This window comes from Haemorhous mexicanus, assembly GCF_027477595.1.
Source record: "Haemorhous mexicanus isolate bHaeMex1 chromosome 32 unlocalized genomic scaffold, bHaeMex1.pri SUPER_32_unloc_2, whole genome shotgun sequence".
Lineage (NCBI taxonomy): Eukaryota > Metazoa > Chordata > Aves > Passeriformes > Fringillidae > Haemorhous > Haemorhous mexicanus.
Window position 1 is genome coordinate 44193 of NW_026775983.1, and position 15310 is coordinate 59502.

Sequence of the window (15310 nt, forward strand, 5' to 3'; positions counted from 1 at the left end):
CCTCTGGGGTTTTTTGGGGGTCCCTCTGTGGTTTTGGGGTCTCTATGGGGGATTTGGGGGTTCCATAGGGTCCCTATAGGATATTTGGGGTCCCTCTGTGTTTTTTGGGGTCCCTGTGTGGTTTTGGGGGTCCCTGTAGGATATTTGGGATCCCTGTGTGGTTTTTGGGGTCCCTGTGTGGTTTTTGGGCCCCCCCCCCATTTTTGGGGTTCTCGGGGTGTCCCGAGCGTGGGGGAGGGGCCGGTCCAGTATTGGGGGGGGGGGTTCTATAGGGGGGAGGGGTTTCTATAAGGGGGGGGGGGGATCCCCCACCCCACCCCTCCCCCACCGACTCAGGGATTTGGGGGCCCCTCCCCCCACGGCCTAAAAGGGGGCGGGGCCAATTTCTGGGGGGCGGGGCCACGGCCAATAAAGCACTTCCCCCCCCCAAAAATGAGTCTGGGGGATTTTTTGGGGGGGTCCCAAGTAGCCCCGCCCACTCCCAGCAAACCCCGCCCATTCACGAGACCACGCCCCTTTCCCATTCCAGGCTCTTTATTGGTTCAAATCCGACGTCAATCAAAGGGGGGGAAGGGGGAGGGGCTAAAGGGGAAATTTGGGGGAATTTGGGACAAAATCGGGAGAATTTTGGTCATTTTGGGTAAATTTGGGGCTTTTTTGGGTGAATTTGGAGCCATTTTGGGTAAAGTTTGAGATTTTTCAGTGAATTTTGACCATTTTGGGGAAATTTGGGCCCTTTTGGGTGAATTTTGACCATTTTGGGTCGAATTTGGGGTGAATTTGGGGCAGTTTTGGGTAAAATTGGGGCAGTTTTGGGTGAAGTTTGAAATTTTTCAGTGAATTTTGATCATTTTGGGTGAATTTGGGCCCTTTTTGAAAAATTTTGACCATTTTGGTTGAATTTGAGGTGAATTTGGGGCAGTTTTGATTAAATTTGGGCCGTTTTGGTTAAATTGGGGCAGTTTGGGGTGAATTTGGGCCCTTTTTGGGTGAATTTTGGCCAATTTGGGGCCGTTTTGATTAAATTGGGGCAGTTTTGGGTGAATTTGGAGCAGTTTTGGGTGAATTTTGCCCAATTTGGGGCAGTTTGGGATTAATTTGGGCCCTTTTGGGTAAATTTGGGCCATTTTGGATGAATTTTGGCACATTTGGGGTAGTTTGAGGTGAATTTGGGGCAGTTCTGGGTGAATTTTGACCATTTTGGGTAAATTTGGGCCCTTTTGGGTGAATTTGGGCCCTTTTTGGATGAATTTTGACCATTTTGGTTGAATTTGGGGCCATTTTAATTAAATTTGGGCCGTTTGGGTTAAATTGGGGCAGTTTTGGATGAATTTGGGGCCCTTTTGGGTGAATTTTGGCACATTTGGGGTAGTTTGGGATGAATTTGGGGCAGTTTGGGGTGAATTTTGACCATTTTGGGTAAATTTGGGGCCCTTTTGGGTGAATTTTGCCCAATTTGGAGCCGTTTTGGGTGAATTTGGGGCAGTTTTGGGTGAATTTTGGCCAATTTGGGGCTGTTTTGGGTGAATTTTGGGGCAGTTCTGGGTAAATTTGGGGCCGTTTTGGGTGAATTTTGACCATTTCGGGTAAATTTGAGGCCCTTTTGGGTGAATTTTGGCCAATTTGGGGTGATTTGGGTGAATTTTCCCCAATTTTGAGTGGTTTGGGATGAATTTGGGGCAGTTCTGGGTGAATTTGGGCCCTTTTTGGGTGAATTTTGCCCAATTTGGAGCCGTTTTGGGTGAATTTGGGGCCGTTTTGGGTGAATTTGGGGCAGTTTTGGGTGAATTTTGGCCAATTTGGGGCAGTTCGGGGTGAATTTGGGGCCTTTTTGGGTGAATTTTACCCAATTTGGCCAATCTGGGGCAGTTTTCGGTGAATTTGGGGCTGTTTTGGGTGAATTTGGGGCAGTTTTGGGTGAATTTGGGGCAGTTTTGGGTGAATTTTGGCCAATTTGGGGTAGTTTGGGATGAATTTGGGGCAGTTCTGGGTAAATTTGGGGCAGTTTTGGGTGAATTTTGCCCTTTTTGGATGAATTTTGGCCAATTTGGGGCAGTTTTGGGTGAATTTGGGGCCCTTTAGGGTGAATTTTGCCCAGTTTTGGGTGATTTTGGTGCCGTTTCGTGTGAATTTTTCCCATTTTGGGTAAATCCTGGCCAATTTGGCTCAATCTGGGATGAAACTGGGGCAAAAGTGGGGCAGTTTGGGGTGAATTTGGGCCATTTTGGTTAAATTGGAGCCGTTTGGGGTGAATTCGGGCCCTTTTTGGGTGAATTTTGGCCAATTTGGGGCTGTTTTGGGTGAATTTTGATCATTTTGGGTAAATTTGGGCCCTTTTTGGATGAATTTTGCCCAATTTGGGGCCGTTTTGGGTGAATTTGGGGCAGTTTTGGGTGAATTTTGCCCAATTTGGGGCCGTTTTGGGTGAATTTTGACCATTTCGGGTAAATTTGAGGCCCTTTTGGGTGAATTTTGGCCAATTTGGGGTGATTTGGGTGAATTTTCCCCAATTTTGAGTGGTTTGGGATGAATTTGGGGCTGTTTTGGGTAAATTTGGGGCCCTTTTGGGTGAATTTTGTCCAATTTGGGGCTGTTTTGGGTGAATTTGGGGCCCTTTTGGGTGAATTTTGGCCAATTTGGGGTAGTTTGGGTGAATTTGGTGCTGTTTTGGGTGAATTTTTCCCATTTCAGGTAAATTTTGGCCATTTTGGATCAATCTGGGGTGAAACTGGGGCAAAATTGGGGCAGTTTGGGGTGAATTTGGGCCATTTTGGTTAAATTGGAGACGTTTGGGGTGAATTTGGGGCAGTTCTGGGTGAATTTGGGCCCTTTTTGGGTGAATTTTGGCCAATTTGGGGCAGTTTGGGGTGAATTTGGGGCAGTTCTGGGTTAATTTCGGGCCATTCTGGGTGAATTTTGCCCAATTTGGATGAATTTTGACCATTTTGGGTAAATTTGGGGCCCTTTTGGGTGAATTTTCCCCAATTTTGAGTGGTTTGGGATGAATTTGGGGCCGTTTTGGGTGAATTTGGGCCCTTTTTGATGAATTTTGGCCAATTTGTGGAAGTTTTGGGTGAATTTGAGGCCATTTTGGGAAAATTTGGGGCAGTTTTGGGTGAATTTTCCCCAATTTTGACTGGTGTGGGATGAATTTGGGCCCTTTTTGGATGAATTTTACCCAATTTGGGGCAGTTTTGGGTCAATTTGGGGCAGTTTTGGGTGAATTTTGTCCAATTTGGAGTGGTTGGAGATGAATTTGGGGCCGTTCTGGGTGAATTTTGACCATTTTGGGTAAATTTGGGGCAGTTTTGGGTGAATTTTGCCCAATTTGGGTCAGTTTTGGGATGAATTTGGGGCCGTTTTGGGTGAATTTAGGGCAGTTTTGGGTGAATTTGGGGCAGTTCTGGGTGAATTTTGCCCTTTTTGGGTGAATTTTGGCCAATTTGGGGTGGTTTGGGATGAATTTGGTGCCGTTTCGTGTGAATTTTTCCCATTTTGGGTAAATCCTGGCCATTTTGGCTCAATCTGGGATGGAACTGGGGCAAAAGTGGGGCAGTTTGGGGTGAATTTGGGGCCCTTTTGGGTGAATTTTGCCCAATTTGGGGTGAATTTGGGGCAGTTCTGGGTGAATTTGGGCCCTTTTTGGGTGAATTTTACCCAATTTGGCCAATCTGGGGCAGTTTTCGGTGAATTTGGTGCCATTTTGGGTAAATTTGGGGCAGTTTTGGGTGAATTTTGGCCAATTTGGGGCAGTTTTGGGTGAATTTTGACTATTTTGGGTAAATTTGGGGCCGTTTTGGGTGAATTTTGCCCCCTTCGGGGTGATTTTGGGGCCGTTTTGTGTGAATTTTTCCCATTTTGGGTAAATCCTGGCCATTTTGGCTCAATCTGGGATGAAACTGGGGCAAAAGTGGGGCAGTTTGGGGTGAATTTGGGGCAGTTTTGGGTAAATTTGGGGCCGTTTTGGGTGAATTTGGGGCAGTTCTGGGTGAATTTGGGCCCTTTTTGGGTGAATTTTCCCCAATTTGAGGTCGTTTTGGGAGAATTTAGGGCAGTTTTGGGTGAATTTGGGGCAGTTTTGGGTGAATTTTGGCCAATTTGGGGTGATTTTGGGGCCGTTTTGGGTGAATTTGGGCCCTTTTTGGATGAATTTTGGCCAATTTGGGGCAGTTTTGGGTGAATTTGGGGCCGTTTTGGGTGAATTTAGGGCAGTTTTGGGTGAATTTGGGGCAGTTCTGGGTGAATTTTGCCCTTTTTGGATGAAGTTTGGCCAATTTGGGGCGGTTTTGGGTGAATTTGGTGCCATTTTGTGTGAATTTTTCCCATTTTGGGTAAATCCTGGCCATTTTGGCTCAATCTGGGATGGAACTGGGGCAAAAGTGGGGCAGTTTGGGGTGAATTTGGGGCCGTTTTGGGTGAATTTTTCCCATTTTGGGTAAATTTGGGGCCCTTTTGGGTGAATTTTGCCCAATTTGGGGTGAATTTGGGGCAGTTCTGGGTGAATTTGGGCCCTTTTTGGGTGAATTTTACCCAATTTGGCCAATCTGGGGCAGTTTTCGGTGAATTTGTTGCCATTTTGGGTAAATTTGGGGCAGTTTTGGGTGAATTTTGGCCAATTTGGGGCAGTTCTGGGTGAATTTTGACCATTTTGGGTGAATTTAGGGCAGTTTTGGGTGAATTTTGCCCACTTCGGGGTGATTTTGGGGCCGTTTTGTGTGAATTTTTCCCATTTTGGGTAAATCCTGGCCACTTTGGCTCAATCTGGGATGAAACTGGGGCAAAAGTGGGGCAGTTTGGGGTGAATTTGGGGCAGTTTTGGGTAAATTTGGGCCCTTTTTGGGTGAATTTTCCCCAATTTGAGGTCGTTTTGGGAGAATTTAGGGCAGTTTTGGGTGAATTTGGGGCAGTTTTGGGTGAATTTTGGCCAATTTGGGGTGATTTTGGGGCCGTTTTGGGTGAATTTGGGCCCTTTTTGGATGAATTTTGGCCAATTTGGGGCAGTTTTGGGATGAATTTGGGGCCGTTTTGGGTGAATTTAGGGCAGTTTTGGGTGAATTTGGGGCAGTTCTGGGTGAATTTTGCCCTTTTTGGGTGAATTTTGGCCAATTTGGGGTGGTTTGGGATGAATTTGGTGCCGTTTTGTGTGAATTTTTCCCATTTTGGGTAAATCCTGGCCATTTTGGCTCAATCTGGGATGAAACTGGGGCAAAAGTGGGGCAGTTTGGGGTGAATTTGGACCATTTTGGTTAAATTGGAGCCGTTTGGGGTGAATTCGGGCCCTTTTTGGGTGAATTTTGGCCAATTTGGGGCTGTTTTGGGTGAATTTTGATCATTTTGGGTAAATTTGGGCCCTTTTTGGATGAATTTTGCCCAATTTGGGGCCGTTTTGGGTGAATTTGGGGCAGTTTTGGGTGAATTTTGCCCAATTTGGGGCCGTTTTGGGTGAATTTTGACCATTTCGGGTAAATTTGGGGCCCTTTTGGGTGAATTTTGGCCAATTTGGGGTGATTTGGGTGAATTTTCCCCAATTTTGAGTGGTTTGGGATGAATTTGGGGCCGTTTTGGGTGAATTTTGCCCTTTTTGGGTGAATTTTGCCCAATTTGGAGCCGTTTTGGGTGAATTTTGCCCACTTTGGGGTGAATTTGGGGCAGTTCTGGGTGAATTTGGGCCCTTTTTGGGTGAATTTTACCCAATTTGGCCAATCTGGGGCAGTTTTCGGTGAATTTGGGGCTGTTTTGGGTGAATATGGGGCAGTTTTGGGTGAATTTGGTGCCATTTTGGGTAAATTTGGGGCAGTTTTGGGTGAATTTTGGCCAATTTGGGGCAGTTCTGGGTGAATTTTGACCATTTTGGGTAAATTTGGGGCCGTTTTGGGTGAATTTCGCCCAATTTGGGGTGAATTTGGGGCCGTTTTGGGTGAATTTGGTGCCGTTTCGTGTGAATTTTTCCCATTTTGGGTAAATCCTGGCCACTTTGGCTCAATCTGGGATGGAACTGGGGCGGTTTTGGGGCGAAACTGGGGCAAAATTGGGGCAGTTTGGGGTGAATTTGGGGCAGTTCTGATTAAATTTGGGCTGTTTAGGTTAACTTGGGGCTGTTTTGGGTGAATTTGGGGCCGTTCTGGGTGAATTTTGACCATTTTGGGTAAATTTGGGGCAGTTTTGGGTGAATTTTGGCCAATTTGGGGCCGTTTTGGGTGAATTTGGTGCCGTTTTGGGTGAATTTTTCCCATTTCAGGTAAATTTTGGCCATTTTGGATCAATCTGGGGTGAAACTGGGGCAAAAGTGGGGCAGTTTGGGGTGAATTTGGACCATTTTGGTTAAACTGGAGCCGTTTGGGGTGAATTTGGGGCAGTTTTGGATGAATTTGGGCCCTTTCTGGATGAATTTTGCCCAATTTGGTGCCGTTTTGGGTGAATTTTTCCCATTTCAGGTAAATTTTGGCCATTTTGGATCAATCTGGGGTGAAACTGGGGCAAAATTGGGGCAGTTCTGGGTGAATTTTGACCATTTCGGGTAAATTTGGGGCAGTTTTGGGTGAATTTTGGCCAATTTGGGGCAGTTTGGGGTGAATTTTGGCCAATTTGGGGTGGTTTGGGATGAATTTGGTGCCATTTTGTGTGAATTTTTCCCATTTGGGGTAAATCCTGGCCATTTTGGCTCAATCTGGGATGGAACTGGGGCGGTTTGGGACAGAAAACCGGGAGGGACCCGGGGCCGCTTTGGGCCATTTTTTGGGTGTTTTTTTGGGGATTTTTGGGGGGATTTTGGGGTCGCTCAGGGCGGGGGCAGGGCCAGCAGGGGGGGCAGCAGCTCGGGGGGGTCCCCGCGCCCCCCGCCCGCCTCGGCCGAGTGTTTGCACTTCTCGGAGCCGCACTGGCACGGGAAGTATTTGCTCTTGATGTCCCAGAAACGATCGCCGTAGTCAAACCTGCAATTTGGGGACACAAACCCCAAAATTTGGGGTCGAAATCCTGAGCCAGGCCCCCCCCCGAATCTGGGGTGAGCCCGGGAGGGGGAGGGGGCGGTGCTGAGTGGGTGGGGGAGGGGGCGGTGCTGAGTGGGTGGGGAAGGGGGGAAATGGAGGGGATTGGTGGAAATTGGCCCTAAAATGGCCCAATAAATCCCAATAAATCCCCAATAAATCCCAATAAACTCCAATAAAATCCCAATAAAACCCCAATAAATCTTTATAAAACCCCATCAAAACCCCAATAAATCCCAATAAATCCCAATAAATCCCAATCAACCCCAATAAAACCCCAATAAATCCCTATAAAATCCAATACACCCCAATAAATCCCAATAAACCCCAATAAATCCCAATAAAACCCCAATAAATCCCTATAAATCCCTATAAAACCCAATACACCCCAATAAATCCCAATAAACCCCAATAAATCTTTATAAAACCCCATCAAAACCCCAATAAATCCCCAATAAATCCCAATAAACCCCAATAAATCCCAATAAACCCCAATAAATCCCCAATAAACCCCAATAAATTCCCAATAAACCCCAATAAATCCCAATAAATCCCTATAAATCCCAATAAAACCCAATAAAGCCCCAATAAAACCCCAATAAACCCCAATAAATCCTTATCAAACCCCAATAAATCCCAATCAACCCCAATAAACCCCCAATAAACCCCAATAAATCCCAATAAATCCTTATCAAACCCCAATAAACCCTTATCAAACCCAATAAATCCTTATCAAACCCAATAAATCCTTATCAAACCCCAATAAACCCCAATAAATCCCAATAAAACCCAATAAAACCCCAATAAACCCCAATAAACCCTAATAAACCCTAATAAATCCCTAAAAAACCCCAATAAACCCCAATAAATCCCCAATAAAACCCAATAAACCCCAATAAATCCTTATCAAACCCCAATAAATCCTTATCAAACCCCGATAAATCCCAATAAAACCCCAATAAACCCTTATCAAACCCCAATAAACCCTTATCAAACCCCAGTAAATCCCCCATAGGGTCCCACCCCAGCTCCTCTCCGGGCCGGATGTGGCGGCTGCTGAAGAAGGCGATGCGGGGGAAGCGCAGCTGTGACCGTACCCCAATAAACCCTTATCAAACCCTTATCAAACCCTTATCAAACCCTTATCAAACCCCAATAAACCCTTATCAAACCCCAATAAACCCTTATCAAACCCTTATCAAACCCTTATCAAACCCCAATAAACCCTTATCAAACCCCAATAAACCCTTATCAAACCCTTATCAAACCCTTATCAAACCCTTATCAAACCCCAATAAACCCTTATCAAACCCTTATCAAACCCTTATCAAACCCTTATCAAACCCCAATAAACCCTTATCAAACCCTTATCAAACCCTTATCAAACCCCAATAAACCCTTATCAAACCCTTATCAAACCCCAATAAAACCTTATCAAACCCCAATAAACCCTTATCAAACCCTTATCAAACCCTTATCAAACCCTTATCAAACCCTTATCAAACCCCAATAAACCCTTATCAAACCCCAATAAACCCTTATCAAACCCTTATCAAACCCTTATCAAACCCCAATAAACCCTTATCAAACCCCAATAAACCCTTATCAAACCCTTATCAAACCCCAATAAACCCTTATCAAACCCTTATCAAACCCCAATAAACCCTTATCAAACCCTTATCAAACCCCAATAAACCCTTATCAAACCCCAATAAACCCTTATCAAACCCTTATCAAACCCCAATAAACCCTTATCAAACCCCAATAAACCCTTATCAAACCCTTATCAAACCCCAATAAACCCTTATCAAACCCTTATCAAACCCCAATAAACCCTTATCAAACCCCAATAAACCCTTATCAAACCCTTATCAAACCCCAATCAAACCCTTATCAAACCCTTATCAAACCCCAATAAACCCTTATCAAACCCTTATCAAACCCTTATCAAACCCCAATAAACCCTTATCAAACCCTTATCAAACCCCAATAAACCCTTATCAAACCCTTATCAAACCCCAATAAATCCTTATCAAACCCTTATCAAACCCAAATAAATCCCAATAAATCCTTATCAAACCCCAATAAATCCCAATAAACCCCAATAAATCCCAATAAATCCCAATAAACCCCAATAAATCCCAATAAAACCCCAATAAACCCCAATAAATCCCCAATAAAACCCAATAAACCCCAATAAATCCTTATCAAACCCCATAAATCCTTATCAAACCCCAATAAATCCTTATCAAACCCAATAAATCCTTATCAAACCCCCATAAACCCCAATAAAACCCCAATAAATCCCAATAAACCCCAATAAATCCCAATAAATCCCCAATAAACCCCAATAAATCTCAATAAATCCTTATAAAACCCCAATAAAACCCCAATAAACCCTTATCAAACCCTTATCAAACCCCAATAAACCCTTATCAAACCCCAATAAAACCCCAATAAAACCCCAATAAATCCCCCACAGGTCCCACCCCAGCTCCTCTCCGGGCCGGATGTGGCGGCTGCTGAAGAAGGCGATGCGGGGGAAGCGCAGCTGTGACCGTACCCCAATAAACCCTTATCAAACCCTTATCAAACCCCAATAAACCCTTATCAAACCCCAATAAAACCCCAATAAACCCTTATCAAACCCCAATAAATCCCAATAAATCCTTATCAAACCCCAATAAATCCCTATAAAACTCCAATAAACCCCAATAAATCCCAATAAACCCCAATAAATCCCAATAAAACCCCAATAAACCCCAATAAATCCAAATAAACCCCAATAAATCCTTATCAAACCCCAATAAATCCCAATAAATCCCTATAAGACCCCAATAAATCCCCAATAAATCCCAATAAATCCCAATAAATCCCAATCAACCCCAATAAAACCCCAATAAACCCCAATAAACCCTTATCAAACCCCAATAAATCCTTATCAAACCCCAATAAAACCCCCATAAACCCCAATAAACCCCCATAAATCCCAATAAAACCCTATAAAACCCCAATAAACCCCAATAAAACCCCAATAAACCCCAATAAATCTCAATAAATCCTTATCAAACCCCAATAAATCCCAATAAAACCCAAATAAACCCCAATAAATCTCAATAAATCCTTATAAAACCCCAATAAAACCCCAATAAACCCTTATCAAACCCCAATAAATCCCAATAAATCCCAATAAAACCCCAATAAATCCCAATAAAACCCCTATAAATCCCTATAAAATCCCAATAAACCCTTATCAAACCCCATAAATCCCCTATAGGGTCCCACCCCAGCTCCTCTCCGGGCCGGATGTGGCGGCTGCTGAAGAAGGCGATGCGGGGGAAGCGCAGCTGTGACCGTACCCCAATAAACCCTTATCAAACCCTTATCAAACCCTTATCAAACCCTTATCAAACCCTTATCAAACCCCAATAAACCCTTATCAAACCCCATAAACCCCCACAGGTCCCACCCCAGCTCCTCTCCGGGCCGGATGTGGCGGCTGCTGAAGAAGGCGATGCGGGGGAAGCGCAGCTGTGACCGTACCCCAATAAACCCTTATCAAACCCTTATCAAACCCTTATCAAACCCTTATCAAACCCTTATCAAACCCCAATAAACCCTTATCAAACCCCATAAACCCCCACAGGTCCCACCCCAGCTCCTCTCCGGGCCGGATGTGGCGGCTGCTGAAGAAGGCGATGCGGGGGAAGCGCAGCTGTGACCGTACCCCAATAAACCCTTATCAAACCCTTATCAAACCCTTATCAAACCCTTATCAAACCCCAATAAACCCCCACGGGTCCCACCCCAGCTCCTCTCCGGGCCGGATGTGGCGGCTGCTGAAGAAGGCGATGCGGGGGAAGCGCAGGTCCTGGTGCAGCATGAACACGCGCACCGGGATGATGTTGGGGTCGCACAGGTGGTTGATGAAGCGGCTGACGTTGCCATAGTAACGGGCGTCGATGCAGTACACCTCGCCGTCCTGTCGCGACAGAGCCGCGATAGGGGCGGGGCCAGGGGAAAGGGGCGGGGCTAAGCGCAAGGAAGGGAGTGGAGCTCGCTCGGGGATGGAGGTTTGGGGTCTCTCCAGTGCTCTCCTGGGCACCCTCAGCACCTTTAGAGACCCCCAAAAAATCTCTGGGATCCCCCCAGATCTCTGGGACCCCCCCCCTAAATCTTTGGGACCCCCAAAATGGGATTAAAGCCCCATTGGGTGAATGGGGTAGACCTGGTGCCTCGAATTTTGGGGGGGTTTGGGGGGATTTGGGGTCTCTCCAGTGCTCACCTGGGCACCCTCAGCACCTTTAGGGACCCCCAAAAAATCACTGGGACTTCCCCAGATCTCTGGGACCCCCCCCCCAAAATCTTTGGGATCACCCAAAATTCCTGGGACCCCCCCCCAAAATCTTTGGGATCCCCCAAAATTCCCGGGACCGCTCCAAGGGGTCATCGGGGCAGAGCTGGTGCCTCGAATTTTGGGGGGGTTTCTGGAGATTTGGGGTCTCTCCAGTGCTCACCTGGGCACCCTCAGCACCTTTAGGGACCCCCAAAAAATCCCTGGGATCCCCCAGATCTCTGGGACCCCCCCCCAAAAAATTCTGGAGCCCCCAAAAATCTCTGGGACCCCCAAAAAGGGATTAAAGCCCCATTGGGTCAATGGGGCAGAGCTGGGGTCCCGAATTTTGGGGGGGTTTCTGGAAATTTGGGGTCTCTCCAATGCTCACCTGGGCACCCTCAGCAGCTTTAGGGACCCCCAAAAAATCCCTGGGACCCCCGCAGATCTCTGGGACCCCCCCACAAAATTTTTGGGATCCCCCAAAATTCCTGGGACCCCCCCCAAAAAGGGATTAAAGCCCCATTGGGTCAATGGGGCAGAGCTGGGGTCCTGAATTTTGGGGGGGTTTGGGGGGATTTGGGGTCTCTCCAATGCTCACCTGGGGTCCTCAGCACCTTTAGGGACCCCCAAAAAATCTCTGGGACCCCCTCAGATCTCTGGGACCCCCCCCCAAAATCTTTGGGATCCCCCAAAATCTTTGGGGTCCCCCCAGAATTCCTGGGACCGCTCCAAGGGGTGAACGGGGCAGAGCTGGTGCCTCGAATTTTGGGGGGGTTTCTGGAGATTTGGGGTCTCTCCAATGCTCACCTGGGGTCCTCAGCACCTTTAGGGACCCCCAAAAAATCCCTGGGATCCCCCAGATCTCTGGGACCCCCCCCCAAAATCTTTGGGATCCCCCAAAATTCCTGGGACCCCCAAAAAGGCATTAAAGCCCCATTGGGTCAATGGGGCAGAGCTGGGGTCCTGAATTTTGGGGGGGTTTGGGGGGATTTGGGGTCTCTCCAATGCTCACCTGGGGTCCTCAGCACCTTTAGTGACCCCCAAAAAATCCCTGGGACTCCCCAAAATCTGTGGGACCCCCTCAGATCTCTGGGACCCCCCCCCAAAATCTGTGGGGTCACCCCAAAATTCCTGGGACCGCTCCAAGGGGTGAACAGGGCAGAGCTGGTGCCTCAAATTTTGGGGGGGTTTCTGGAGATTTGGGGTCTCTCCAGTGCTCACCTGGGCACCCTAAGCAGCTTTAGGGACCCACCCTAAATCCATGGGACTCCCCAAAATCTGTGGGAACCCCCCCAAAAATTTTGGAGCCCCCAAAAATCTCTGGGACCCCAAAATTGGGATTAAAGCCCCATTGGGTGAATGGGGTAGACCTGGTGTCCCAAATTTTGGGGTCACCCCAAAAAGTTTTGGGGTCCCTCCAATGCACACCTGGGGCCCCCCCAAAAATCTCTGGAGCCCCCCAAATCCCTGGGACCCCTCCCCAAATTCCCAGGACCCCCAAAATTGGGATTGAAGCCCCACTGGGTGAATGGGACTGAGCTGGGGTCCCGAATTTTGGGGTGGTCCCGAATTTTGGGGTGGTCCCGAATTTTGGGGTGTCCCTAAAATGTCGGGGTCCCCGCAGCCCTCCCCACCTTGTTGTCCAGGTCGAACAGGTAGGAGTCGTCCTCCCTGACGTCGGCCTCGGCGTCCGAGATCAGCTCCCCCACGTACCTGGGCAGGGGAAAAAAAACCCAAAAATCCCAATTTTGGGCACCCCAAAAACGCCCGAAATTCACAAAAATCGAAAATTCCCCAAAATCCCCCGAAAATTCACCCAAAAAACCCGAAAATTCCGCCCCAAAAACCCCGAAACCCGCCTGAAATCCTCAAAAAAACATGAAAATTCACCCAAAAAAACCAAAAATTCACCCAAAAAACCCAACAATTCACCCAAAAAACCTGAAAATCCACCCAAAAAACCCAAAAATTCACCCAAAAAATCCGAAAATTCACCCAAAAAACCCAAAAATTTACCTAAAAAACCCAAAAATTCACCCAAATAACCCAAAAATCCACCCCAAAAAACCCAAAAATTCACCTAAAAACCCCAAAAATTTACCTAAAAACCCCAAAAATTCACCCAAAAACCCAAAAATCCACCCTAAAATTCCTAAAATCCTCAAAAAACCCAAAAATTCCACCCCAAAAACCCCAAAATCCACCCCAAAATTCTCAAATTCCCCCAAAAAACCCAAAATCCTCAAAAACCCCAAAATGCCCCAAACTGCCCCAATCCCCCCCAGTTTGGGGCATTTTCCCTCCTCTCCGTTTTGGGGTTTTTTTCCCATTTTTGGGATTTTTCCTCGCAATTTTTAGGATTTTCCCTCTTCATTTTTTGGGGTTTTTTCCTCCATTTTTGGGGTTTTTTCCTCCATTTTTTGGGGTTTTTTCCTCCATTTTTTGGAGGTTTTTTTTCTCCATTTTTGGGGCTTTTTTCCTCCATTTTTTGGAGGTTTTTTTTCTCCATTTTTGGGGCTTTTTTTCTCCATTTCTTGGGGTTTTTTTCCTCCATTTTTTTTTTTGGATTTTTTCCTCCATTTTTTGGGGATTTTTTGTCATGTTTTCTTTTTTCCCATTTCTGGAATTTTTCCTCTCAATTTTTAAGATTTTCCCTCCCCATTTTTTGGGCTTTTTTCTCCATTTTTTTGGTCTTTTTTCCCCATTTTTTGGGATTTTTTCCCCATTTTTGGGGCTTTTTCCCCCATTTTTGGGGTGTTTTTCCCCATTTTTTGGTCTTTTTCCCCATTTTTTTGGTCTTTTTTCCCCATTTTTTGGTCTCTCTGTCCCGTTTTTGGGTGATTTTGTCCCGTTTTTGGGTGATTTTGTCCCGTTTTTGGGTGATTTTGTCCCGTTTTTGGGTGGTTTTGTCCCGTTTTTGGGGTTTTTAAGGCCTCACTCGCAGATGAAGGTGCCCGGAGGAATCGCCTGCAGCGCCCGAACCCCCGGCTCATTTTTGGGGCTTTTTTCCCCATTTTTGGGGCCTTTTTCCCCATTTTTGGGATTTTTTTTCCTCATTTTTTGGGTTTTTCCCTCCATTTTTTTGGGGTTCTTTTCTCCATTTTTGGGATTTTCCCCTCCCCATTTTTGGGGTGTTTTCCCTGCTTTTAGGGGTTTCTATCCCCATTTTCTTGGAGCTTTTCCCCCATTTTTGGGGCATTTTCCCCCATTTTTTGGGATTTCTTCTCCATTTTTTGGGGGTTTTTCCCTCCATTTTTTTGGGGTTCTTTTCTCCATTTTTGGGATTTTTCCCTCCCCATTTTTGGGGTGTTTTCCCTGCTTTTAGGGGTTTCTCTCCCCATTTTTCTGGAGCTTTTCCCCCATTTTTGGGGCATTTTCCTCCATTTTTTGGCATTTTTTTCTCCATTTTTTGGGTTTTTCCCTCCATTTTTTTGGGGTTCTTTTCTCCATGTTTGGGATTTTTCCCTCCCCATTTTTGGGGTGTTTTCCCTGCTTTTAGGGGTTTCTCTCCCCATTTTTTGGAGCTTTTTCCCCCATTTTTGGGGCGTTTTTCCCCATTTTTTGGGATTTTTTTCCGCATTTTTTGGGTTTTTCCCTCCATTTTTTTGGGGTTTTTTCCTCCATTTTTGGGATTTTTCCCTCCCCATTTTTGGGGTGTTTTCCCTGCTTTTAGGGGTTTCTCTCCCCATTTTTTGGGGCTTTTTTCCCCATTTTTGGGGCGTTTTTCCCCATTTTTGGGATTTTTTCCCCATTTTTTGGGATTTTTTTCCCCATTTTTTGGGTTTTCCCCTCCATTTTTTTGGGGTTCTTTTCTCCATTTTTGGGATTTTTCCCTCCCCATTTTTGGGATGTTTTCCCTGCTTTTAGGGGTTTCTCTCCCCATTTTTTGGAGCTTTTCCCCCATTTTTTTGGGGCTTTTTTCCCCATTTTTGGGGCGTTTTTCCCCATTTTTTGGGGCTTTTTTCCCCATTTTTTGGGGTTTTTTCCC

The 15310-nt window shown here is 46.2% G+C and overlaps 1 protein-coding gene across 1 annotated transcript in view; it reads right to left on the minus strand.

Moving 5' to 3' along the window:
- Window positions 1-516: 516 nt before the first annotated feature.
- EHMT2 (euchromatic histone lysine methyltransferase 2) overlaps window positions 517-15310 on the minus strand; it is a 48741-nt gene continuing 33947 nt past the window's right edge. The window contains exons 13-16 of the mRNA XM_059837335.1: window positions 12957-13035; window positions 10793-10968; window positions 5239-6932; window positions 517-4968 (exon numbers count right to left, since the gene is read on the minus strand). Coding sequence (XP_059693318.1) covers window positions 6779-6932; window positions 10793-10968; window positions 12957-13035 — 409 coding nt within the window. The 3' untranslated portion in view covers window positions 517-4968; window positions 5239-6778. The remainder of the gene's footprint in view (window positions 4969-5238; window positions 6933-10792; window positions 10969-12956; window positions 13036-15310) is intronic.